The sequence below is a fragment of the Atractosteus spatula genome, chromosome 3, assembly GCF_055471065.1.
Source record: "Atractosteus spatula isolate fAtrSpa1 chromosome 3, fAtrSpa1.hap1, whole genome shotgun sequence".
Taxonomy (NCBI): domain Eukaryota; kingdom Metazoa; phylum Chordata; class Actinopteri; order Semionotiformes; family Lepisosteidae; genus Atractosteus; species Atractosteus spatula.
In genome coordinates, this window is record NC_142708.1 from 66669183 (window position 1) to 66696406 (window position 27224).

At 49.6% G+C, this 27224-nt stretch overlaps 1 protein-coding gene across 2 annotated transcripts in view; it reads right to left on the bottom strand.

Moving 5' to 3' along the window:
- camta2 (calmodulin binding transcription activator 2) overlaps positions 1–26958 on the bottom strand; it is a 39409-nt gene extending 12451 nt beyond the window's left edge. For both annotated transcript variants that reach the window (XM_088910722.1, XM_088910721.1), the window contains exons 1-14: positions 26906–26958; positions 20909–21028; positions 20611–20714; positions 20320–20387; positions 19934–20069; positions 19674–19745; positions 19040–19193; positions 18746–18886; positions 15607–17936; positions 15042–15168; positions 13855–13989; positions 4177–4328; positions 2310–2488; positions 1933–2011 (exon numbers count right to left, since the gene is read on the bottom strand). In XM_088910722.1, coding sequence (XP_088766848.1) covers positions 1933–2011; positions 2310–2488; positions 4177–4328; positions 13855–13989; positions 15042–15168; positions 15607–17936; positions 18746–18886; positions 19040–19193; positions 19674–19745; positions 19934–20069; positions 20320–20387; positions 20611–20714; positions 20909–20939 — 3708 coding nt within the window. In that variant the 5' untranslated portion in view covers positions 20940–21028; positions 26906–26958. The remainder of the gene's footprint in view (positions 1–1932; positions 2012–2309; positions 2489–4176; positions 4329–13854; positions 13990–15041; positions 15169–15606; positions 17937–18745; positions 18887–19039; positions 19194–19673; positions 19746–19933; positions 20070–20319; positions 20388–20610; positions 20715–20908; positions 21029–26905) is intronic.
- Positions 26959–27224: the final 266 nt, after the last annotated feature.

Below are 27224 nucleotides of genomic sequence, written 5' to 3' on the forward strand. Positions count from 1 at the left end.
TGATTCAGTAGTCTGTTAGAGCTCAGTGTCCGTGATAAAGTACAGTGTTATAGCTCACTGTGTTAGTGTTACAGTACAGTGTTATAGCTCACTGTGTCAGTGTTACAGTACAGAGTTTTGTATCTCTCTGTGCGCTGTGTCACTGTTACAGTACAGTGTTTTTTAAAGATGCTTTATTGGCATGACCAATGAGTAAAATCAGTGTTGCCAAAGCACAACAAATACAATTAACATAAAACAAAAATCTACAGACATTTACAGACATTCTCAATAAAGACACAATCATAAGATATTTACATATAAACATGGAGCATTATTGGGAGACAGGCTCACTGTCCCTCAGGTTATGACAGGAGGTAACATACTGGGCTGCCAGTTCAACTGAGTTCCCTCCTCCTTCTCCCAGTAGGATTGGGACCCGTTGTGATTCTGGCAGGTGTGGGAATTCTGGGATTAGATATGTAAATGTTTGTCTAATCCCAGAGTATCTGTCACAGTGCAGTAGGAAGTGCATCTCTGTCTCTATTTCTCCCCGCTGGCAGTGGGAGCACAGCCTGTCCTCTCTGGGCAGCCAGGTCTGCCTGTGTCGCCTAGTTTCTATGGCCAGGCTGTGGTCACTGAGCCTGTACTTTGTCAGGGTCTGTTTCTATTTGCCGTTACTTATGTTGGTCAAATATTTGGCTAGTGTGTACTGTCTGTTTAGAATTCTGTAGCATTCCAGTTTATGTTGTGTTTGTGTGTGTGTGTCCCAGTGTGTGAGGTATTTCTGTTTGATCTGTGCTGTGATGTGCTTGGGTCTGAGTTGTGGTGCTCTAGCAGTGCTGTCCTGAGGCTGGCTGGTGTCAGTGTGGCTCGGGTCAGTGATCCTCGGGACCAGCTGGCTCAGAGGGCTCTTTGTTGGGCTCAGCTCTTGGCTCAGCAGGGCCTTGTGGTGGTAGGAACTTTGGTCACTGTTTTTTGGGTGTAGCCAATACTTTATTTACCTCTTCTGTATGTTTATTAATAATGGGTGTTGGCCTAATTTGGCCCTGCACCCGTTGTTAGGTGCTTTTCTCTGCACATGGAGGATGTTTCTACAGATCTCCATGTGTACAGTTTCTGTGGGGTGTTTGTCCCAGTTAATGTAATCCTGGCCTGTGAGGGGACCCCACACTTCACTGACATATAGGGCATTGGGTTGGATTAAACTTTCGAATATTTGGAGCCAGATTCTTGTTGGTGGGTTGATGTTGAAAAGCCTCCTTCTTATTGCATAGAAGGCCCTGAGTGCCTTCTCCCTCAGTGCCTTCACTGCCAGGTCAAAACTCCCAGATGTCAGACCGAGGTATGTGTAGCTGGATGTGTGCTTCAATGTGTTGTTGTTGAGTGTGAATTGGTACTTGTTTTCCTGAGGTCTGGCTTTTTTCTGGAAAACCATCACTCTGGTCTTGTCCAGATTGACTGTCAGTGCCCAGGTCTGACAGAACTGCTCCAGCAGTGCCAGGCTCTGCTGCAGCTCCTATTCTGTGGGCGACAGTAGGACCAAGTCATCTGCATAGAGCTGGAACTTGATCTCTGTGTCATGTAGTGTGAGACCAGGAGCTGCAGACTGTTCCAACATTCCTGCTAACTCTTTGATATAGATATTGAACAGTGTTGGGCTCAGGCTGCAGCCCTGTCTCACCCCTTGGGTGAAGAATTCTGTCCTTTAGATAAAAAACAAGTGTTTTTTATCTCTCTGTGTGCTGTCAGTCTTACAGTACAGTGCTTTTTATCTCTCGGTGCAGTGTGTCAGTCTTACAGTACAGTGTTTTTTATCTCTCGGTGCAGTGTGTCAGTCTTACAGTACAGTGTTTTTTACCTCTCGGTGCAGTGTGTCAGTCTTACAGTACAGTGTTTTTTACCTCTCGGTGCACTGTGTTAGGGCAGTGTAACAGCAGAGGTGTGAATTACCAAGGGGGTGCAAGAGAAGTGGTCGACATTGAGAGGGTCCACTTCCTGCTCCAGATCCAGACTGTCTGAGTTCACACTCCTGCACAGAGGGAGGGAGAGAGAATTACACTGTTACCAGATACATACACATTAGCACCGACACACTTACGTCACAGAGTAAGACACAACTCAAGATAACACAACTACCACTTCTGTGTCACCGCTTTCCTCAACGCACTGCCTCATCCCTCCATCTGTCTCTCTCCATGCAGCTTCCTCCTCTTATGATGCCTTTTTCCTTCTCTTCCTTGGTTTACTCTTCCCTCACTCCTCACCATAGCTCCCATTTCTCCAGCCATTTGCTCACTCTGCCTCCCTCCCCCTCCCTCTCTCCTCACCTCCAATGGATGAGCGTGTGTATGAGCTGCTCGTATCCCTGCGCGGCGGCCAGGTGGAGCAGGGTCATCCCACGGTGAGTGACTGAGTGCACCAGTCCTGCAGGCCGCACCCACTGCCGGCCCCCAGCCATCATCTGCTCGCACAGCGCCACGATCCGCTGCTCGAAGGACTGCGAGGACTGGAGAGAGAGGGGCAGGGGAGAGAGGGAGGAGGGGGGGGGGGGGGTTAGAGTGAGGGAGAGGGGGAGGAGAGTGAGGGAGAGGGGGTTAGTGGGAGAGAGGAAGACAGAGGGAGTGGGCGAGAGGGAGACAGGGGGAGAGCGAGGAGAGGGAGGAAGAGACGAAGAGAGAGAAGGGGAGGGAACCATTAAGTATAATTGTTACAAAATGCAAATATGACACGGAGAGAGGGAGAGACAGATGGGGGAGAGCTGGAGACACCACACTGCCACTGCCACAGAGACAGGCAGGATGTAGAGACACAAAAGACATCACTCCTTTCTTCTCTCTCTCCACGCTGGGTTAGGTAGGGTCTCATATTCTCCCACTGAACTGCCCCGATTCGGAAACATTACATACGCCCTCATTTATTCCTCCCATCCCCCGACTTTCCTCTGTGGCATCTGTCCTGTCCCTCATCCTTTTAATCCCTCTGCAAGTACCTCTGACGCACTGGGGCGTTTTGGAAAGAGAGAGAAGAACAGAGACGAGATGGCAAGGCAGGGAGAGAGAGAATGGAAGAGGAGAGAGGGAGGGAGAGATGGCGGGGGCTGAGTTATTAAAGGATTTAAAGGTTTAAATTAGCCTGTGGGCAGGTGAGTGTGACGCGCAGACACCGACCTCCCTCCCATTTTAATACCCCAGCTGGACAGATGGCTGAAACACACAGGGCCTCACACGCAAGGCTCTGCTAACTGACGTTAGACTGACAGAGGGAAGGAGAGAGAGGGGGTGAGAATGTGCTAATCTGTGACGTTCAGTACTATTCTATCCTAATACACAGCACGATACAGGGTAGAACTATGATGCACTCGAAATACAGTACACTTTGCAATGTTATTGCGTAATAAAATATACAATACTATGTTATACTGTAATGTGCTATGCATGCTATGCTTTCTCTGCAATACTACAAGTCATTGCATCACTATACTTTTAGCAGGCCCTCCGAGAGCTCAGAAGAAGCCCGGGCCATTTTACTGTGTGAGGCCCCCTCATTGTTTGGGAAGAGTGGTAAAAAATATTTTAATGTAAAGAATGGCACGGAAGACTGGGAAGATTAAGGCGGGCTTTTTGAAACTTCTAAAGAATGGTAGATTCAGCACTGAAAGGGGGACGTTTTTCACAGCCGTGGACTTTAGTCGAGAAGCACAGTATATGGTAAAAGTTCCAAATTCGAATCAAGTCGGGAAACACAGCCAAAGGGCTAAAGTAGAGGACCATGCTCCCTTGGCTGAGGTGAGGCCCCCCTGTGAGGTGAAGCCCAGGCCAAAGCTGCCCCCCCTCTCTTAGGGCCTGACTTTTAGTATTACCATTGCTCTCTGCTGTAGCTTATAACGGCATGTGAACCACAACCTACAATACTTCTCATGCTATACTATAGTGCAACTAATCTACACTATGAAACATTGTTCTAACATATATTCTACACTGTACTATACAGTTCTATGCAATGCCTATTGCAGTCTATTGTGCCTAGTTTCTGTGATTTAATGTATGACACTGTACTATGCTACACGGCACTGAACCTGCCTCTTGTATAGCAGCGGGCGATACATTAAGCCACACTGTCCTATGTTGTACCTCACTCTTTACCCTGTATTGAGCTGCAGCAAGTCCTCCTTTGCCACGCTGTACCACACAGTACCTGGGCGTGCGCGGCGCTCTGCGGCTGTGCAGCCTGCCGGGTCATCTGCTGCTGCTGATGTTGTTGCTGCTGCTGCTGCGAGGCGGTCATCTCGGCCATCCTCTTCTCCATCTGCTCCAGCCGCTCCAGGATGGACATGCGGAACTGGTTATCTGGAATACAGCGCAGACATCGACATCACTCTCCCCCTCGCTCGGAGGATAACCCCAGCCCAGGCGGCTGTGGGTCAGTACTGGGGAAACCGCAGTGGCACTGGTGCTAGTGACCTCTGGTCGGGATGGGCTGAAGCCTTCACAGTCAACTTGTTTAAGTCTCAGGGGGTGACATACAGTACAGGTGTGCAACTCTTCACCCCCAACCTTAGACATCATCATAAGCCCAGCTCCACCCCAAACACAGCCCCCACTCTCTCGTGTGTGATCATCTGAGTCAGGGCCTACATGATGCACACTGGGCCACAGCTATACAAGATGCAGATAATGCAGACCATCTTCCGTTTTGTGCCTGGTGCTTTGTAACTTGTGTATGTGTGATGTGTGTGTAGGGCAAGGCATTGTGATTATACTGTGAGATTCAGGTGTGTATAAAGTGTATACAGTGCATGAAGACTGTGAAGAGTGTGTGTAATACCGATTTATGGAGGGTGTAGTGTACAATACATGTGCAGTGCAGCAGAGTATGTTTGGAGCAGTTGTAGAATGCGTGCAGAGTGTGTACAGTCTGTGCAGGCTGTGTGCAGAGTGTGTACAGTCTGTGCAGGCTGTGTGCAGTGTGTGTACAGTCTGTGCAGGCTGTGTGCAGAGTGAGTACAGTCTGTGCAGGCTGTGTGCAGAGTGAGTACAGTCTGTGCAGGCTGTGTGCAGTGTGTGTATGGTGTGTGCAGGCTGTGTGCAGAGTGAGAACAGTCCATGCAGGCTGTGTGCAGTGTGTGTACAGTCTGTGAAGGCTGTGTGCAGTGTGTGTACAGTCTGTGAAGGCTGTGTGCAGTGTGTGTACAGTCTGTGAAGGCTTGTGCAGAGTGAGAACAGTCCGTGCAGGCTGTGTGCAGTGTGTGTACAGTCTGTGAAGGCTTTGTGCAGTGCATGTGCAGGCTGAGTGCAGTGTGAAGAGTTAACGCAGGGCAGTAGGGAATGCATCACTGTCTGACTGACAGAGCCCAGATTAGCAACACACACTGAACCAGCTGTGAGCCCCTCTCTTCCTCTCTCCCTGCCTCTTCCCCCTCTCCTGCCCTCCTCACGCTCTTTCTCACATGGAAAATATTTGCCCTGCCCCTGCAGGCCTTGGCTTCCTTCCGATGTCATACCAGGGTGGTGACAGGGGCACTGGGGTGCACAATCAGGGGGGTGTGGGGGCGACCTGGGCAGTGTTTGGATGAATAGGGGTGTATTTAGAGTGAGAGTGTTGAGACTGAATCCGGCTGGGGGGAGGTGGGTGTTAAGAGTGAATCTGTGAGGTATTAAGAATGAAGGGGGGGTCTTAATAGTGAAACTAGGGGGTATTAGGAAACTTTTTTGACTTGACAATAGCACTACTGATTCATCTCAAATGGAAATAGTGCAATAAGTGAACCATGCTGAACTAAGTAATTCTGTCCTGAGCAATTTGAACAGTTACAGCATAAATCTATCAGTTGCAATTTCTAATATTAAAATTATTCTTATTAAAAATACCGTAGTCATTTTTATACTGTAGTATACTGCACTCTACCATACATAAAGTACTGTAGTCCAATGGCCGCACTGTAGTAATTTACTGTGCGTCTTTACCACAATGTACTGTACTGTACTACTCGTATTTTTTACACTTTATATTTTACATCATACACTTTACTGTGTTCATCTATTTTCACATTAAAATTCCATCACCTTTAGATCTGTAGAAACCATAAAGACACACAATCCAGCTCACCTGTAACTTCACATTCACACTCATCATAATCAGATCTGTAGATACTGTAGAGACACACAGTCATATACACTCAAAAGTTTCAATTCCTACCTACAGTACTCTTTTCCAGCTCCATTCTTTGTAACAGATAATCTTGCAGGTGAAACTGAAATTCCCTCTAACAGATGGCAGTCTTTGTCTCTTTGTATTGCACTGGATTTTATAATGAAGCTTATCTTAACAAGGCAGGTTTGATTTGAATCAGGCTTGAGAACAAAAGCAGATCTGGGACACACTCTCCAGATTTTCAGAAGTCCCACAAACAAAAAAACAAGAACTTCACCTCATCATATCCTGACTCCCTCGTCTCCACCCCTCCCCTTGGTCTTTCTCCGTCGTTCTGTTGCTCCACACTCTTCTGAGAACAAGTCAACTGTGTCCCATTTCCACAATGCCCATAAAATGCTCCTAAAATTCCCAATATTTTTCCTTTTGCGGCAAAACTGGTTGGTTCCAGATTCTTTGATTTGGAGCTCGTCCCGTTTTCAGAACCACAATCTGGTGTCGCTGCTGGAATTAGCAATAAGATGGATAAGAAAAATTCTTCTTCAAGGAGAAACGGAAAAAGTTCCGGGAAACAGGAAAGTCACACACACCTGCGTCCATCCCTCTTGGCAATTCCTGGAACACCTGAGCCTCAGTCATGAGACAACGAGCGGTTATCACTAACTGATTCCCCGCAGACACCTCATCCAAAGAACAGCAGGGATGAAAGAGGTAAGGGAGAACAACAAATGGTAAGAAAGGAAAGAAGGAAAGGAGAGAGGTGAAAAAATCAAGGAGAAAACGGGAAACCAAAGAAAGTGGATGGAGCTATACTGTGCAGAGATAAGCCAAGATGAGCTGAGCTGATCCAATATGATCTGAAGAGATGATCTTTGCTGAGATGAGGTGAGCTGTGCTGAACTGAGCTGTGCCGAGATGAGCTGTGCCAAGAAGAGATGAGATGATCTTTGCTGAGATGAACTGTGCTGAGATGAGATGAGAAGAGATGAGCAGTGCTGAGAAGAGATGAGCTGAGCTGAGGAGATGAGATGAGCTGTGCTGAGCTCTGCTGAGAAGAAATGAGCTGTACTGAGAGAGATTATCTGTGTTGAGATGAGATGTACTTAGAAGAGATGAGCTGTGCTGTGCTGAGATGAGCAGTGTTGTGCAGAGAAGAGCAGTGCTGTGAGGAGATAGTTGTATCGAGAAGAGATGAGCTGTACCAAGAAGAGATGAGCTATGCTCAGATGATGTGTGCTAAGAAGAGATGATCTGTGCTGAGATGAGCTGAGCCGTGAGGACAAGAACTGTGTTGGGAAAAGATGAGCTCAGAAGTGGTCCTTGGCAGCAGCACTACTGTCCCACACTGATACTTTGCCCCTACTGCCGATGGCTGCTGAAGCCATTCACACACAGCGCAGGAAACTCACACACCTCATCTCTTCACAGCTTTGCAGGGAGAACAACACAATCTGCCGTTCTGATGCCAGATAGAGACAGAGCCAAAGAGAGGGGGGCAGGATTGACCGTCCACAATATCCTTCACAAGGAGAAGCAAGAAGACAAGGGGTGTTGATGTCCCTGCGAGAAGACAGGAGGAATGGCTCCAAGAACCACTGGGACAAAACCATCTGTTCAAACTTGCCAGCGGACTGTGACTTCCAGTCTGTTCCTTCACAGATAAAAGTTAATGCACTGTGGAAAACGCTTCCAAAGAGACACCCACAGGAATCGAACTTCCCATCTCCCCGTTTGGATTCTTGGGCTACTACGCTTTCCTAACTGCCTCAGACACTCTGCTAAACTCCCGCAGGTTTTCCAATGCTGCCTCATGTGTCTGAGCAACTGCGTCTGATTGGGAAAGTAAGAAGAGGCCGAGAGAGCGAGGGAGCGGGGGAGAGGAGGGGGCATTGTGACGCCCTGAGCACATGGCCAAAACAACAAAGTGAGAGAGAGACAGAGGGGAGGGGTGCAAAGGAAGGAGGGAGTCGATCTTCCTGGTAGGAGGAGCGAGAAAGAGGGAGGGATGGAAGAGGGAGCTGGAGACAGACGAGTGATCGCCGAGCGAAAGAGAGAAGGTGACAGAATCGTCTGGGCTAGGAAAGGCAGGACTGTCCCCAGCATGGATGCACTTTGCTGCATTATGACAAAACTAATCTGGACAGATGCCACACACCCCCTTCTGGACTGGACGTCCTGTGTCTGGAGTTTAAATAGGTTTAGCTACCCAGCCAGGAATAGCAACAGGTCAGGCTGGGCAGCCTAACAACACTGTCACACTAGTGTCATTAACTTCACTGACACTCACTGATAAACACATACCAAAATACACTCTCACACCCTGACACACTGAGTGAAGCACACACTGATATACTCCCACACTGACACACTCTGCGTAATGTGTTTTGTTACCTGTGTGTACTGTGAACTGAATGTGCCTGTACTGTGTGTCTTTACTATGAACTGTTTGTGTCTGCACTGTGTGTGCCTGTACTGTGTACTGTCTGTGCCTGTACTGTGCACTGCCTGTGCCTGTGCCCTGTATAGTGTGTGTTACACTGTGTGTGTCTGTCTGTGCTCACTGTGACTGTGTGCCTGTAACTGGATCCAACTGGTCTCCCTGCACCAGGAGGGTGATGACAGCAAGAGGCAGCTACTGGACATTAATAACCACCAGGGGTAGGGGGAGCAGTATGAGGTTTTGGCAGTGGGATTCTGGTACAGAACAAACCCAGGATGAGTGATGAACCTTGGAAAAATACCCCTCCTCCTGGGAGCGCTTGGCTCTGACAGACTATTCTGTGTCCCAGCACACTGTCACGCACTCCTCAGAGCTGGCTGAAGTCCACTGAGATCAGGGTACAAACACAGTATAGTGCAGCAAAGCCACTGAGATCAGAGCAAAAACACAGTACAGGGTCCAGTAAGCCACTGGGATCAGAGTAAATACACGGTACAGTGCAGTACAATCCACTGAGATCAGAGAATCAACACAGTACAGTGCAGTAAAGCAACTGAGATCAGGATATAAACACAGTACAGTGCAGTAATGCCCACTGAGATCTGAGTAAATACACAGCACAGTAAAGCCCACTAAGCTCAGGGTGTGAGCACAGTAAAGGCACCGATCAGAGTGTAAACACAGTAAAGTGCAATAAAGCCACCGAAATCAGGGCAGAATCACAGTACAATGCAGTAAAGCCCACTGAGATCAGAGTAAATACACAGGACAGTACAGTAAAGCCACTGAGATCGGGGTAAAAACACAGTACAGTGCAGTAAAGCCCACTGATAAGATAAGACTATTATTTACTGAGATCACATTATCAAGATCTCAGTGGATTGTACTGCACTGTACCGTGTATTTACTCTGAACCCAGTGGCTTACCGCAGTACAGTACCCTGTACTGTGTTTATACCTTGATGTCAGTGTTTTTTTTGCACTGTACTGTGTTTTTGCTCTGATCTCAGTGGCTTTACTGCACTATACTGTGTTTGTACCTATGGGAAAAACTAAGGTTGCTGCTGGAAGAGGTGTTAGTGAGGCCAGCAGGGGGCGCTCACCCTGCGGTCCATGTGGGTCCTAATGCCCCAGTATAGTGATGGGGACACTAGACTGTAAGCAGGCGCCATCCATCGAATGAGACGTAAAACCGAGGTCCTGAATCTCTGTGGTCATTAAAAATCTGAGGGCGTCTCTCGAAAAGAGTAGGGGTGTAACCCCGGCGTCCTGGCCAAATTTCCCATTGGCCCTTACCAATCATGGCCTCCTAATAATCCCCATCTATGAATTGGCTTCATTATTCTACTCTCCTCCCCACTGATAGCTGATGTGTGGTGAGCGTTCTGGTGCACTATGGCTGCCGTTGCATCATCCAGGTGGGGCTGCACATTGGTGGTGGTGGTGGAGGGGATCCCCATTACCTGTAAAGTGCTTTGAGTGGAGTGTCCAGAAAAGCGCTATATAAGTGTAAGCAATTATTATTATTATTATTATTATTATTATTATTATTATTATCAACACAGTAAAGTGCAGGCAGAAAATCCCACTGGGATTGCAGTAAAGACAAAGTATAATGCAGTAAAGCCCAGTGAGATCAACGTAATAGTACAGTAAAGCCCTGTGAAATTAGTGTAAAAGAAGAGCAGAGTTCAGTAAAATCCAGTGAGATCAGGGTAAAAGTACAGTAAAGTGCAGCAAAGCCCTGTGTAATGAGGGTAAAAGTGCAGTAAAGCACAGTGAGAACAGGGTAAAAGCACAATAAAGTGCAGTACAGCCCAGTGAAATCATGGTAAAAATTAGTAAAGCACAGTCAAATCACAGTAAAAGCACACTAAAGTGTAGAAATCCCCAGTGAAATGAGGGTAAAAGAACAGTACAGAGAGTTCAGAGAGAAAAGATAAAAGCCTGGGAGGCAAGGAGGGGTTAAGACAGAGCTGGAGAGACAGTTGGAAACAAAAAGCAGCTTAAAATAGCCCCCCTGCGCAGGTCCAGGAATCCACCGCTTATCTCTCGGCTTTACGGAGTTTCCATGAGGAGGAGGGCAGTTCGAGGAGGGGGGGGGGTTGTCGGGCCAAGACTTTAATCTTCCAGACCTCGTCCAACATTTCCACTCCCTCACTGAACTAAATCTAGAACTGGAGCTGTCGGGAGGGAGAGAGGAGAGAGTGGAGAACAGGGGAAGGAAAGGAGAGAACGAGGGAGAGGGGGAAGACAGTAGAAAGCAAAGGGGTGGAAGAGAGGAGTGAGGAGTAAGGGGAGAGGAGAGAGGAGAGGGGGTAGAGAGCAGACCTCTTGGATTCCCTGATCACAGACCAGGAACAACTGGACTAACTCCAAGCTCTCAGACCATGAATGGTCTGTGACCAAGATTGGAGTCAACAATGAAATACTGAGCTGCAAGTCCTGCTTTAACTTTTCAACCTCGTCTTGAGCCGGTGTTACCCTAGGGTCTGGATCACCCCAAATAGACAAGTGCAGACAGACTCACCCCAATAACTACCAGGGTGACTGTGTGAAAAGTAACCTGGGGAAAGTGTAGCTCCTGCAGCTCCTGGCCCAACTTGAGTGGTCCAACATTGTTCACTGATCACTATCAATGAGCTAACAGAGCTGTGGGAACAGTCTGAGCTCCTGGCCCAACACTGATCAATATCTCTGTCAATGAGCTAACACCCTACACCACACAGAGTGTGTTGTTCCTGCTCTATACCAATGACCCTCTCCTTTGGCTGCAACAGAGCCTGGCGCTGCAGGAGCAGTACTGTCAGACATGAGCAATCTGGATAAGACTTAAGTCCAGACTTAAGTCTGAAAAACAAGAGTTTTTCAGAGAATGCCAGATCTCAGGGAAACAGATACCACTACACACTGAATAACAACATATTGGAACTAAAGATCACTGGTGTGAAGATCAGTTCATCAGGGAGTTTTGACCTGGCAGTAAGGGCACTGAAGAAGACATGTAGGGCTCTCTATGTGATGAGAAGGTAGCTCTACAATATCAACACCCCCTCAGAAATCTGGCTCTAAATATTTGAAAGTGTAATCTAACCCATTGCCCTGTATGGCAGTGAAGTGTATCATCCAATCACAGACCAGAATTACACTAAACGGGACAAACACCCCACAGAAGTCAGTAAAAACTTCGTCTGCACAAAAAAACACCAAACAATGCACGCTGAGCTAAGTTAGGCCAATACCAATTGTTAATCAACATACAGAAAACAGCAATAAAATATTGCTAAACACCACAGATCTGAGTTAACCAAAAACACCACATCACACACTATCTCACACACGAGGACACACACACCAACACAAATTAGATCACTAAAGTGCCTTTAAAGATAAAACACACTGGCCTTGTATTTGAGAAAGTTGGAAGACAACAAGGAGAAACAGATCTGATGAAGTACAGTTTCAGTGACCACAGCCTGGCCACAGAAATTGGACACAGACAGACCTGGCTGCCCAGAGAGGACAGGCTCAGTGACCACAGCCTAGCCACAGAAACTGGACACAGACAGACCTGGCTGCCCAGAGTGGACAGGCTCATTGACCACAGCCTGAACACAGAAACTAGACACAGCCAGACATGGCTGCCCAGAGAGGTCAGGCTCAGTGACCACAGCCTGGACACAGAAACTAGACACAGCCCGACAAACTGGCTGTCCAGAGGGCAGGCTCAGTGACCATAGCCTAGGCATAGAAACTGGACACAGGCAGGCCTGACTGCCAAGAGAGGACAGGCTGTGCGACTAATGCCAGCAGGGAGCAGCAGAGACAGAAATTCACTTTCTGCTGCACTGTGAGAAATACTCAGGGATTAGACAAACATTCTTCCCTAAAATAACAAATCTAATCCCTGAATTCCCAATCCTGCCAAAATCAGAATAGCTTCCAACCCCACTGGGGGAGGAAACTTAATAGATCTCCTCAGTGAGTGATCTCCTGTCACAGCCTGAAAAACAGTGTGAGACTCTCAATAATATTTTATTACCCTGAATGTTTTTAAACATTTTTAAATTTAATTTAAAAATGTGTGTTAGCATGTCCCAGTGCTTCTCAGTGTATATCCTCCTGTCTCACTATCTCTCAGTGCATCTTAATACCTCTCAGTATGTCTTGGTACATTCCATCATCTCAGTGTCTCAAGGCATGTCTCAGTGTCTCTCAACGTGCCTCAGCATGCCTCAGTGTGTCTCAGTGTCTCTCAGCGTGTCTCAGTGTCTCTCAGTATGCCTCAGTGTCTCCCAGTGTGTCTCAGCATGCCTCAGCGTGTCTCAGCGTGTCTCAGCGTGTCTCAGCGTGTCTCAGTATGCCTCAGTGTCTCCCAGTGTGTCTCAAAATGCCTCAGTGTCCTCAGTGCATCTCAGCATGCCTCAGTGTCTCTTGGTACATCTCAGCGTTTCTCTCAGTGACTCTCAGTGCATTTCAGCGTGTCTCTCAGTGTCTCTCAGGGCATCTTAGTGTCCTCAATGTATCTCAGCATGCCTCTGTGTCTCCCTGTACATCTCAGCATTCCTCAGTGTCTCTCAGCATGTTTCACTATGTCTCTAAACCCCCCTTGTGCACTCACAGTATATTTAATCCTTCCTGGGTTGGGGCGTAAGGGCAGTTAATCTGATTTCCCAGGGCTCTGATAATTTGCTCTAATTGAGCCAGATAATCGGGCAAGAATAATGGCTGGTGTCCACAGCACTGCCAGCCAGCTCACTCACAAACTGACTGACACACACACACTACACTAATACACTCATACTCAAATATCCACACACATGTATGTGAACTGGCACGCTCTCAAGAGACCCACACACTGTCATGAAGGTTCACCCACTCACACACACTTTTGTATTTCTACACTTGTTATTACCTCTCAGTTTTTTATGCATTTAATGCTCCAAGTTCCACTGAAATGGAGCTGCTCAGGGGGTGAAAGTAAATCTGCAGGAGAATTGCACAGGTCTCCCACACTTGAAATGATGAACATGTTGAGGTGACATGAACATCAGCCTTATGCTAGAGTATCTGCCCTGCATGTTGCAAGACAGGCACAAGCTCTGCATTATTTTGCTGCTGCTGTGTTTGTGTCTGCTCTCTTTTCTGTTCGGTGTTGTGTCACACACATCTACGTGTGTTCTCTCATGCTTTCCAAGAAATTCCTTTACCTCTTTGCTCTCCCTCATGTCTCCCACAGCCAGTGGATGCCAGTCATCTGTGTCTACAGCTGGGGTACTCACCATCCAGGGAGAGCCAGTCGAGCTGGGAGCTGGGCAGGGCCCCGGAGTTGCGGGCGCGGTACTCGAACAGCACCGAGGACGAGAGGATGGTATTGTCCTGCCACACCTGGAGAGACACCAGGCCTGCCTCGTGGGCTGGGAGAGGGTGCGGGGAGGCAGAGAGAGAGAGGAATAAGGACACAATAACAGAAGTGAATAGATCTGCCTTGTCTGCCCCTCAGCTCCCCCAATGTGGGCACAGACGCATCTTTGGGAGAAGGGTAAAGGAGTGGGGCGACTCTCGGTGGCTGTGGGTGCTATCTTTCTTCCTTCAGCTGTTTCTTAAAAGAAGGCAGGGTATCGGATTCAACAAGGACTTGGCAGCTTGTTCCACACTCCCACCACCCTTTGAGATAAGAAGTACCTCCCGTCCTCGGGTTTAAATGCACCTCCATGTCCTTCCACTTGCACCCTCTAGTATTAGTATTTTTATATGCCCAGTTTTCTAGCTAATGAAGCCCTCCACAGACACTTCTGAGAAAGGCGGGAGCACACTATGCAGTGAGCTAGTGTGCTCTGAGCCTGGCAGAGCTGAAGTTTAGACTTCTCTTTTTCACCAGATCTCCTCTTGAGCAAATCACTAGTTTGTAAGACAGAAGCCTGGAATGCTAAAGGAGATGTTACACCGTGCAGACCAGCAGAAATGGACCCATGACAATTTGCTTTAGCAGTGAAGAAACGGATCAGATGACTGATATACAGAACCTTCGGCAGCAGGGTATTTGGACAATGAGCCAGAAAACACTGACCCCTTGTGGCCCATATCTGTATGTTTCATAGCTGTATCAGTGCTCAGTAGACTTCTGACACAATAATTTATAAAGCGCAGTGCTCAGTACAGTTCTGACACATAGTCACACAGCACAGTGCTCAGTAGAGCTCTGACACACTGAGTCACACAGTGCAGTGCTCAGGACAGCTCTGACACACAGTTACACAGTGCAATGTTCAGGACAGTTCTGACACATAGTCACAATGCACAGTGCTCAGTAGAGCTCTGACACACTGAGTCACACAGTGCAGTGCTCAGGACAGCGCTGACACACAGATACAGTACACAGTGCAGTGCTCAGGACAGCTCTGACACACCTGGTCACACAGTGCAGTGCTCTGTACAGCTCAGATGCACTGAGTCCAAACTGTCTTACCCGGGCAGTAGCAGCGCAGGACCCCTGGCTGTATTAGTGATGCTGGAACGGCGCTCTGATCGAACACACAGGAGTACTGACCCGACAGTTCAGTCCAGGGGCCAGTGATCAGAACCTTCACTCCCCCCTGCGGATGACACAGCGATCAATGCAGTGCAACTGAGGCAGGTGGCCTGACAACTTAATGTGCACATGGTGGATAATACACACAAAGCAGCTAAACATAAATAACACTGGAACCAATAAAAGACATGAAGATCAGCAGCAATGTGCTTGAAATCTCATACACCTGCTAGTGGTAAACAGGAGCCTCCTGCAGCTGGAAAAACCTGGAATAGATCAGACCACTGCACAATGGGAGTCTGCTCTACGTCTCTGGCACACACAGATAGGCATAATAATAATGCAAAATGTAATACATAGTACAAAACACTCCTGAAAACAAAACAGAAAATAAGCAAAATCTGAATTATTTATAATATTATAAGACTGCTCAAAAAAATCATTCCTAAGCAGCTTCCTATGCACCAAAACTGGCAAAACTCAGTTTCCCAGCAGGCCTCACCTCAGGGTAGGACCACTCGGGGGAGAAGTCAGTGATGGCCACCAGGCGACGTGCAGATATTCCTGAACCAGCAGTGGGTGACAGTGCCAAGGAGGTCTGGTTGAGGAAGGAGAGGAAGGGGGCGGAGGAAGGCTGTGGAGTCTGGGACTGCTGCGATGGGCCATACTGCCCCCCAGTGGATACCGTCGGTACTGCAGCTGATGTGGTGCTGAAGGGGGATTCCAGGCTGAGGTTTGGGAATGGGATGTGGGGGTGAGTGAGCAGGGGGGCAACAGCAGCAGCAAAGGGAACAGCACTGACAGACCCTGAATCACAAGCAGATCCTCCAGAATTTTGCTGATGCTCTTCAGCGATGAATTCGGAGATGAAGTCTGGAAATTGGCTGTCGAAGGAGATCTCGAAGTGGTCTGCCAGTCCCAGCTGGCCACTTCCTGCATTCCCAGCCCCGCCAAAGCCAGCACCGGGACCCAGGTTCTTCTGGATCATGGTATACAGCTCTGTATCCTCGCTGGGAGGTTCTGCTGTTATGCTCTCTGCCTCTGTCCTCTCCGGTTCCCTCTCCGCTCTCAAGTCTCTACTCAGTGTCTCCCCTGCCCCCTCCTCCTGCTTGCCCTCGTCACCCGTTGTGTCCATGGGGGTCTCCTCCCCCTCGTACCTCAAGACCGCGGGCGAGAAGGGGGACCCCTGCTCCTCCTTGACCTGGATGCCACCCTCGGGGGCGCTGTCCTCCTGCAGCCCCGCGCCCGGCGAGCTGGAGCTGCACTCGTCCTGCAGGAAGAACAGGCTGCCTTTGGGCTGCAGGAGCAGCAGTTCGGACGGCGGCCGCTGCTCCTGGCAGGGCCGCTCCTCCAGCGAGGGATTCTGGGAGGGGCGGGGCGGGTCTGACAGGGACGGCTCGCTCCTGTTGCTGTGGGGACCACGATCACCGAGCGGGACGTCTCCCTCACTGCTGGCCCCCGGTCCCTGGCTCTCTGCCCCCGCCAGCCCCAGGGACAGGGGCAGGAGGGGCGGAGCGGTCAGCGTGGAGACTGGCTGGCCATCCGGGGAGAGCGACAGCGAGAGGGAGAGAGACGGCGTGAGAGAGGTGGAGCAGAGAGAAGAGGGGGGGGCGCCCGTGTCTGGGAACAGGGGCTCTCTCCTTGCCTCGCACTCCCTGCCCTTCCCAATCTCGTCATCATGCTCCGCAGCTGAGGAAGAGGAGGAGGAGGAGAGGGAGGAGAGGGAGGAGGGAGAGCTGGAGGGGGAAGCCGGCAAGAGGGCGAGCGCGAGGGAGCGGGAACAGGAGGAGGCAGAGGGGGAGACGGGAGACAGGGACGAGGACGGAGGAGTGAAACTGGAAGGGACCGAGAGGGAGAGGGACAGCAAGTCGCCGGAGGCGGCTGTGCCCCCGTAGGTCTGTCCTCGCTTGGGGCTGTTGAGGAAGGAGTCGGGGTCGAAGGCGGGAGGGGTGCAGGAAGTGGACGAGGATGAGGATGATGAGGAGGAGGAGGAGGAGGAGGAGGAGGAGTGGGAGGGCAGGATCAGCGACTCTGCCCCCGAGACTAGTCTGTCCGTCAGCACCAGGCCTCCAATCAGGGGGCTGGGCAGCAGGGTCAAGCTGAGGGTCGCGACGCCAGGGGTGGGGGAGGCCTGAGTGCTGGTATTTGGGGCGGCGGCGGTGGAGCTGGGGGTGCTGGTCAGCCGGACGTGTGCGGTGGCTGTCGGGGTGCCGGAGGGGAGTGAGGGTGCTGGAGTGGGGGCAGGCTCGGCCGGGGGCGAGGCGTGGGAGGGCTGAGCGATGGGGGACAGGAGGAGGCGGCTGGAGTGCGTGACAGCGGCGAGGGCTGGGGACAGGCGTGCCGCCATGCTGGTGCCATTCTCCTGCTTCGGGAGGCCCTCCCCATCCCCCCTGGGCCCTCCCCTTCCGGACCCAATGGGCGTCGCCATGACAATCACCGCATTCTGAGGCAGCGTCACTGTCGCCAGGCCACGCTGGTTGCCATAGAAACCGTTGCTGGGGGCCAAGGGCGAGCAGCGCTGCTGGGGGCTACCCGCCGAGGAAGGAGATTGGCTGACCGGGACTGGGGAACCTCCCGGCACCCCTGAGTTGCCCCCTGATGTCTGCTGCTGCGGCTGTTGCTGCTGTTGCTGCTGTTGCTGGGGAATGAGACTGGGGGTCACCGTCTTCCTGTCAGGGCCTCCGCCCCCCGACTCGCCCCCGCCTTCACCCCCGGCCAGATTCTGCACCTCCGTCAGGGCGGGGTAGGGGGAGGGGCGCGGGGGCAGCTTCGGGGAGATGATGCGGTGCTTGGTGCTGTTACACCTGTGGGGAATGTTGGCCCCTGTGGAGGCTGGGGTGTGAGAGTGAGGGGTGAAAGGGCATGAGGAAGAGTGACAGGGGTGAGAGAGAGTGACGGGTGAAAGGGGATAGAGAGGAGTGACGGGGTGAGAGAGAATGAGGGGTGAAAGGGGATAGAGAGGAGTGACAGGATGAGAGAGAGTGAGGGGTGAAAGGGCATGGGGAGGAGTGACAGGGGTGAGAGAGAGTGAGGGGTAAAAGGGCATGAGGAAGAGTGACAGGGGTGAGAGAGAGTGAGGGGTGAAAGGGCATGGGGAGGAGAGACAGGCGTGGGAGAGAGTGAGGGGTGAAAGGGGATAGAGAGGAGTGACAGGGGTGAGAGAGAATGAGGGGTGAAAGGGCATGGGGAGGAGAGACAGGCGTGGGAGAGAGTGAGGGGTGAAAGGGGATAGAGAGGAGTGACAGGGGTGAGAGAGAATGAGGGGTGAAAGGGCATGGGGAGGAGAGACAGGCGTGGGAGAGAGTGAGGGGTGAAAGGGGATAGAGAGGAGTGACAGGGGTGAGAGAGAATGAGGGGTGAAAGGGGATAGAGAGGAGTGACAGGATGAGAGAGAGTGAGGAGTGAAAGGGGATAGAGGGGAGTGACGGGGTGAGAGAGAATGAGGGGTGAAAGGGTGTGGGGATAGACAGGGGTGAGAGAGTGAAGGAATAGAAAGGAGAGAGAGGGTTGAGAGAGAGAGAGTGCGATGGGGAAGGGGAAGACAGAAGGAGGAAGGAGAGAGAAAGAAAACCGGAGTTAGACATGAGCTTTCTCTGCCGCTTCACCCCTCTGTTCCCACACTCGTCTGGCGCAGCGCTCACCCAGGCCGCTGCTGCAGAGGCAGCTGTGTGTGCGCGGCTGCGGCTTGGCCTGCTGGCTGTCCAGGACGTGCTGCACCAGCTGCTCGATGGAGAGGTCAGAGGAGCTGTTACTGTTGCTGCAGGTCCACTTGACACTGTGAACTGAGACAGGAGAGAGGGAGAAACCCACTGACTTCTTCTGTTACTGTTGTAGGACAACTGGTGCTGGGCAGGTATCTTCAGGTTACTGTGTCTCAGCGCCCCCCTGTGGTTAACCGGTGTTTTGACAAGCAGTAAGCAGGGGAGGCCACTCACACATGGGCTTGAGCTGACCAATCAACTCATCACGCGTCCAGCGCAGCCACTCACGGCGGTCGCTGGTAACAGAGCACAGCGCCGGGCTGCACGCCTTCCCACAGTCCTCCGCTGACGGCACATTCAGGTAGTGCACCAGGACGATATCCGGGTTCTGGATCGGAACAGAACTGGCAGGTGAGACTGAGGCACACTACAACACAAACAGGTATCCTGTAGGACACAGAAATATATTCTACAGGAAACAGACATCTTTTACAACACAGACACAAACCTGTTTTATACACATTCCCTTTGGGACTGTTCTAAAATTATGTATTTCTATGTGACAGGATTCCTGAAGGAATTACAGGGAAAATCCTTGTGGAATTCTAACAGTAGGCAGGAAAGATTCTGCTGCCAAATGCCTGCAGGATTTTCCTTCACAGGGAGACACAGGATTAAAGAGGGTCTGGACCTGTTTCCACAGAGCACAACACAGGGACTTGAGAGCTAAAACTCCTCACACAGGAAACATGACAGAAAACACAGGACTACAGCACATATATTGAGACACACCACTGATGTGCGTCCCTATACTGAAAGCTAAGCTGTGCTTCAGGAAGTGACACAAGACTGAGACAGGAAGTCCCACCTGCAGCAGTGAGTAGCACCTCCTGTGGAATGTTGGGACGATGGAGGAATGGACATAGCAACCATAGAGACACTGTGGAGAGAGAGATGGGCAGCAGGTCAACAGCTAGCCTAGGGCATGGAAGCTCTTTCTGATACAGGTATGGGGGCCAGAACAGAGTTCCTCTGGTGAACGCCAGTGGGCATAGGACTCTCTCAAGAACACTTGTGGTGGTGCTACTACCGCCCTCGTGTGGACGTCTGTGGTATTGGCGCGCTCACCTCCATACCCTGCACCTTCAACTTCATATGATCCTCTCTGGTTGTCTTGCCGTCTTTCCTCTTCTTCCAGCAGTAGCCATCCTTCCTGTACTTCACCTTCTTCCTGTTGTACAGGATGATGGAACCATTCGGAGGCCTGGGAGAGAGCCGGAGAGGAAAGGGAGGGAGAAGCACAGGGGGAGGGAAAGGTAGAGACAAAGAGGAGGAAGAGAGCAATAGGGAGACAGAGGGACAGAGAGATTGAGAGAAAAAACAGGTAAAGGGCAGCTATTAACTGAGAATTGAGAATGAGAACTGAGAACTAATTACTATTAAATGGCAAACAGCTCATTGTTTGAAGATGGCAGTATTTATACTCATCACCTCATCCATGCAGTGAGACATACCTGGTCTTCAGGGAGCAGGACAACCACTCCTCATGCTTGTCGAACGATAGCAGGTAGGAAGCGATTTCCTGGAAATCAATTTAAGAAGAGAAAGAACAATCATGTCATGGGCAGGTTCTGGCCATGTTCCCCCACCTGTCTCTGTTTTCCTCATTCTTCTCTCCCATCCTTCTCTTCATCTCTCTCCTCACTTCTTCCATCTTTGTCTCCTCATTTCTCCTATTCTTCTCTTCCTCTCTCTCCTCATCCCTCCCATCCCTCTTTCTCCATCTCTCCCACCTCCTGTCTCACCTCGTTGGTGTTCCAGCGCAGTCTCTCCTTGGGCAAGGCCACACTCCTGGGCAGACACTCCAGCAGCTTGTTGGGCAGAAACACCTTCATGTGGCTGTTCCTCTCTGGTCACACACACAGGAGTAACTGCATCAGTGCTGCATTTCACTGCTGAACAGTTTTGTCCCTGCTGTGTACCTGGACTTGCATAACTGTTGTAAAGCTGGATGTCTGCATGTGTACCTGTCCAGTGTTGTACAGTTGTTGTGTGTCAGTGCTGTGTATCTGTGGTGTGTATTAGTGTTGTGGAGTCCCTCACCAGGCTCTGTTGACGCCTCCTTGTTGTTCATGTTGAAGCTGCAGTGGTGACTCGGGGCAGAGCTCCACCGGCCAGGGGGCGCTCACACCAGCCAGGGAACCCTGGGCTGCACCACTAACACTGCAAGAGGGGGAACACAGATGACATCATCAAAAACAGACAATTTCAATACTGACTGCAGCCCATTCACAGATACATCATCAACACCCCTCCGGACACACCTGATCTCACTGTCAGAGACAAACGCCCACTCACAGATACATCATCAACACCCCTCCGGACACACCTGATCTCACTGTCAGAGACAAACACTCACTCACAGATACATCATCAACACCCCTCCGGACACACCTGATCTCACTGTCAGAGACAAACACTCACTCACAGATACATCATCAACACCCCTCCGGACACACCTGATCTCACTGTCAGAGACAAACGCCCACTCACAGATACATCATCAACACCCCTCCGGACACACCTGATCTCACTGTCAGAGACAAACGCCCACTCACAGATACATCATCAACACCCCTCCGGACACACCTGATCTCACTGTCAGAGACAAACGCCCACTCACAGATACATCATCAACACCCCTCCGGACACACCTGATCTCACTGTCAGAGTCAAACACTCACTCACAGATACATCATCAACACCCCTCTGGACACACCCGATCTCACTGTCAGAGACAAACACTCACTCACAGATACATCATCAACACCCCTCCGGACACACCTGATCTCACTGTCAGAGACAAACGCCCACTCACAGATACATCATCAACACCCCTCCGGACACACCTGATCTCACTGTCAGAGTCAAACACTCACTCACAGATACATCATCAACACCCCTCTGGACACACCCGATCTCACTGTCAGAGACAAACACTCACTCACAGATACATCATCAACACCCCTCTGGACACACCCGATCTCACTGTCAGAGACAAACGCCCACTCACAGATACATCATCAACACCCCTCTGGACACACCCGATCTCACTGTCAGAGACAAACACTCACTCACAGATACATCATCAACACCCCTCCGGACACACCCGATCTCACTGTCAGAGTCAAACACTCACTCACAGATACATCATCAACACCCCTCCGGACACACCTGATCTCACTGTCAGAGACAAACGCCCACTCACAGATACATCATCAACACCCCTCCGGACACACCCGATCTCACTGTCAGAGTCAAACACTCACTCACAGATACATCATCAACACCCCTCTGGACACACCTGATCTCACTGTCAGAGTCAAACACTCACTCACAGATACATCATCAACACCCCTCTGGACACACCCGATCTCACTGTCAGAGACAAACACTCACTCACAGATACATCATCAACACCCCTCCGGACACACCTGATCTCACTGTCAGAGACAAACGCCCACTCACAGATACATCATCAACACCCCTCTGGACACACCTGATCTCACTGTCAGAGTCAAACACTCACTCACAGATACATCATCAACACCCCTCCGGACACACCTGATCTCACTGTCAGAGACAAACACTCACTCACAGATACATCATCAACACCCCTCCGGACACACCTGATCTCACTGTCAGAGACAAACACTCACTCACAGATACATCATCAACACCCCTCTGGACACACCTGATCTCACTGTCAGAGTCAAACACTCACTCACAGATACATCATCAACACCCCTCCGGACACACCTGATCTCACTGTCAGAGACAAACGCCCACTCACAGATACATCATCAACACCCCTCTGGACACACCTGATCTCACTGTCAGAGACAAACGCCCACTCACAGATACATCATCAACACCCCTCTGGACACACCCGATCTCACTGTCAGAGACAAACACTCACTCACAGATACATCATCAACACCCCTCTGGACACACCCGATCTCACTGTCAGAGACAAACGCCCACTCACAGATACATCATCAACACCCCTCCGGACACACCTGGATCTTTCTGTCATTTAGACATATGTCATATGTCAGAAAGACTTTCTGTCATTCACAGACATATTTCATAGTTTGGCTGCCTAGCTGCATGAATGCCAACAACATGTATACAAGATTCCATATTGAAATACTGTTTCATAGTAATACACCGCAAAATCATATGACAGCTAACCACTGCAATGGTGTGTAATCGCACAGCTCTCATGCATACAAATTTGCATTAAGTTTAGGTTGATAAAAAAATTAAATAATGTAAAATTGTGATATTGTTGCAGAATTATTTGTGATTCAGTTAATTACTCAATGTGTTTTTGTACGTGGATAAAATAAACCATCAATACAAACAGTAAACAATTGCCTTTTTCAACAGAAAACTTCATGCATTAGGGTTTTGGACCCTTGAGAGCTAACTTAGTAATTGACATAGGAAAGAAACTGCAGGATTTCCTCACAGCTGAGTCATCGGGTCACAGACAAATACGGTGCCCCTTTGTCTCTAGTGAAAATTGATGAGAAACAAAATTTCTATAAAATAATAAACTGGGTGGATGACAATTGTCAAAGTGAATAAATATCGTATTGTCTCAATGAGCGCAAAATAATGAACAGAGCTCAATAGCAAAAAGAACACAATGATGGCACAGTGCAGTCAGAATTAGAAAAGCATGTCAAGTACAAAGCTCTTCCTCAGGCAGCATCATGGTAACCTACAGCTTTGATTAATTGTATATAATCAGACTAGCTGCAGTCAAATAACGTCTTGTTCAGGATAATATTATATAGTTACAATACACAGTTTGCAAGCTAGTACTGTCAGATAGCTAGATGGGGGATTAACATTAACGTTATGTCATTTGCAGGAGACTTCCACCTGTCCTGAGCCTTTTCCTGCGGGAAACCCTGCATCTATTTACACCTTGATTTCAGCCAGGGTTCATACAGGGAGTAGGTCAGAGTCCGACTGACCTGGTACCACACAAACTGCAGCAAGTCCAGTACTAAAGAGTTAATACATTTCTCTCTCCCCCTCGTCTGCGCTGTTGCCTGGAAACAGCCAGGGCAGTGAACGTGACTGCACTCCCTCCCACGTCCTCCTCCGCCAGAGCAATGCAGGAACGAAAGCAGAGGAACGGAGACGGGATCAGGAAACGAGAGGCTAGGGAGCGTGGATGATGGGAAAGAGGTGAAGAGGAAGGGAGGAAGAGGGTAAAGATGCAGGCAGACAGAGGGTCCCACATGGGGAGAGGGGAGGGGGCAACGGTCCAAAGCAAGTAGAAAAGAAAGAAAACTCAAGCCCAACCAGCTCCTGGTGACACCTAGCTAACTGTGCTTAACAAGCTGAGATAAAAGTTTGAAGTGAGTTCAAATAACACAGTGTTGGCTCTCCTGATTCTTCACCAGTACCGTTTTTTATGAGCCTCCAGCAGCTGATAAAACCTGCAGTGTATCAGACTGCTGCACATATGGAGTCAGACAGGCAGCACTATAAAACCTGGTGTGGATCAGATGCTGCCAAGTGGAGGTCCCCAAGCAAAAACGAATTCTTTAACGACTTTGCAAATATCCTTTCAATTTTTTTCAGTGAGGGTCATATGTGTAAAACACAGAGATAAAAGAGCTAGCTGGATTTCCCACCTGTGATAGTCACGTGAAGGAGTTCATGTCAGGGACTGACCTCAAACAACCACGCTCCACGAAAACACGGCACGGACTCAATATCCAGAACATTTGCAATGCAAAGCTACACATCTGAGTGCAGGCCAGAGGGAGGTGTGCACAGCGGCAACACTTGTAATATAGTATTTCAGAAACCTTTAGAAAGGCATTTCTCCAACAGATTTAACGTCAGAAAAAAAACAGCCAAACCTCTGCGCCCTTGTCCTCCTCACAGATTTGACAGAGAGGCACCCAGATAAGCCTGGAGTCCCAGAAGCATTAGAACTGAACTGTCCTAACACAGCAGCCCTGCACTGCAAGGGGGCACTGCTGAAACTGTACATCCCAGTCCACCCAGACAGCGGCAAAACAGCCCGCATTGAGGGTTTGTTCACCCTGTCACAGTCTGAGAGACACAACGAGGTCTCTGCATAGATACACCCCTGGGGTTCACCCTGTCACAGTCTGAGGGACACACTCAACCCTGGGGTTCACAATCCATATTAAAATTTACAGCTGGTAACACAAAAGGTGAAGTACTGTGCCCAAGAGTACAAGAGCTGTGCTTCTCTGGGATCTGAACCCACAACCACTCGCCACTAATTATGAGTCCAGATCTCTAACCTCTACCGCTCACTGCTGCCGGGACTCAGATGAAGCAACTTTACTGGCTTTGAACGCTGGGGGCCTGTGGAAAACACATGACCGTGTATATAAAGTTCAATGACTTCCATGCTTGCATAGTGTTCACATATCCTTCTCCACCGTACGCAACAGAACGACCTGTGTTGTTCTGGAACCAGATCCCTAACAAGTCGCTCACAGCCTGAGCTCTGCACTATTAAAACTGGGAAGGGGGATGCTTTGAGATGTGTTAATCACAATGGTCTTTCCACCCAGGTTCACTAACAACAGCTTCTTCCCCAGGTCACTAACCAGTCACAGAGCACAAGGCGGGAAGCTGGTCATTACTGTAATGATTTATAACTTAATTACAGGATTAATTTGATTTGATTCTTTATTATATGGACAGTGATGCATGCCTGGCGGAACTGGCGATGAAAATTAGCTTCTGGTTCAATTATTGTCTTTAAATGCATCAGATGTCGTGTCTTTATTTGACATCATTTCAATGCTGTTACTGGGAGGGTTATGTGTGAATTAACAAACCCACTGAATTACAACAGTGGAGTACACAACCACAGGAAAACCATCAGGTATCCCACCAGAGGATCCCTCCATTTCAGTATACTCTAGATCACACCACCCCAACTGCATCAATCCCACAATCGGCATCTCATCTCATACAATATTTTTCTGATGTGGTCAACAATCTGCAGGAGCTTATCATTAATAATGAAATAACTTTTTAATCCACAGATCCCCAGCGTTGGTCTATCCGAATCCTTCCTGTTGGCATCACTGCCCACCGAGTCTCTCAAGTCAAATTGTCACAATTAAATGATGAACAATCGCGGTGATAGCGGTGGTCATATCGGTAATCGATGTTTATAATCACTCAACAAGAACACAGCAGTTCTGCAGGTGTTTCTTAGAGACCTGCCGCTACCGTGACAATATTTTAATTCTTCTTTTCTCTGACATGATAATAGACAAAGTAACGACTAGCCAGGAATTTAGATCCACTATTAATCAATCTTGTTTATTCGTAAATGGTCTCGATCTCAGCATATCGTCAATATTTATGGGACTGAAACTGAAGTCACGTCAGACAAACGCGAACTTTGAAAAATGAGCCGTGGGAGAAACTACACGACTCTTGAAAGAGAAATTACCAAATTAATTTTAACGTAAAAAAGCCAGCAGCAGCCGGTAACACAGGACGAATTCGCAGGGAGGCGGTGGGAGTGTTGCGACTGATCATGGGCCCGATCCCGGGTCTCGAGTGAGCGGTGGCCACCGATCCGGAGCCCCCCAATCGCCGGCGCAGAGGGGAGCGCAGCGTCCGCCACTTTTCCTACAAACCGCAGAAACCATCTTAATGACCACGGCGCTCCCAACGCAGAGACGCAAACAGCATCTGCCCGGGAAGACAGGCAAGCTCAGCCGCACCTGCTGCGTTTTATACAGATCTAGCGTGTTCGTGTCTAGCCTATAAAAGGTACAGGGAGGCTTGTGCCTGGTTCGTGTTACCATGTTGTATTTACATACGTTCAACTAATGGGTCTGCACCTACATTTGTCTATTTGAAATGATCCCCATCAGCAAACACACAGCCCCGATCGCACCCTTCAACAGCCCCACACCCCTGGCCTCCGCGGAGCAGAGTCCAAGCTAAACGATAAACAAGTTTTTACTAAAGCCCAGAGCCGACAGAGAGAAAGACAGGCTCCCAGCTCACCTTCCGCTTTCAGACCGTCAGACATCTTGAACAGCTCACTGATGTCACCGCACAGGGAGGGGGAGAGGAGTGAAGAGACGGCAGAGGAGTGAAGGAGAGAGGGGAGAAAGAGAGCAGCGAGGAAGAGGAGAGAAGGAGAGCTGTGAGGGAGAGGAATGAGGAAGAGGAGTGAAGGAGAGCTGTGTGGAAGACGGAGAGGAATGAGGAAGAGGAGTGAAGGAGAGCAGTGAGAAAGGGGAAGAAGGAGTGGGATTTTTAGGGGGAGCATGAAGCAGAGTGGTAGGAGTAGAGGAAGATAAGATAAGAATAATAATGAAAA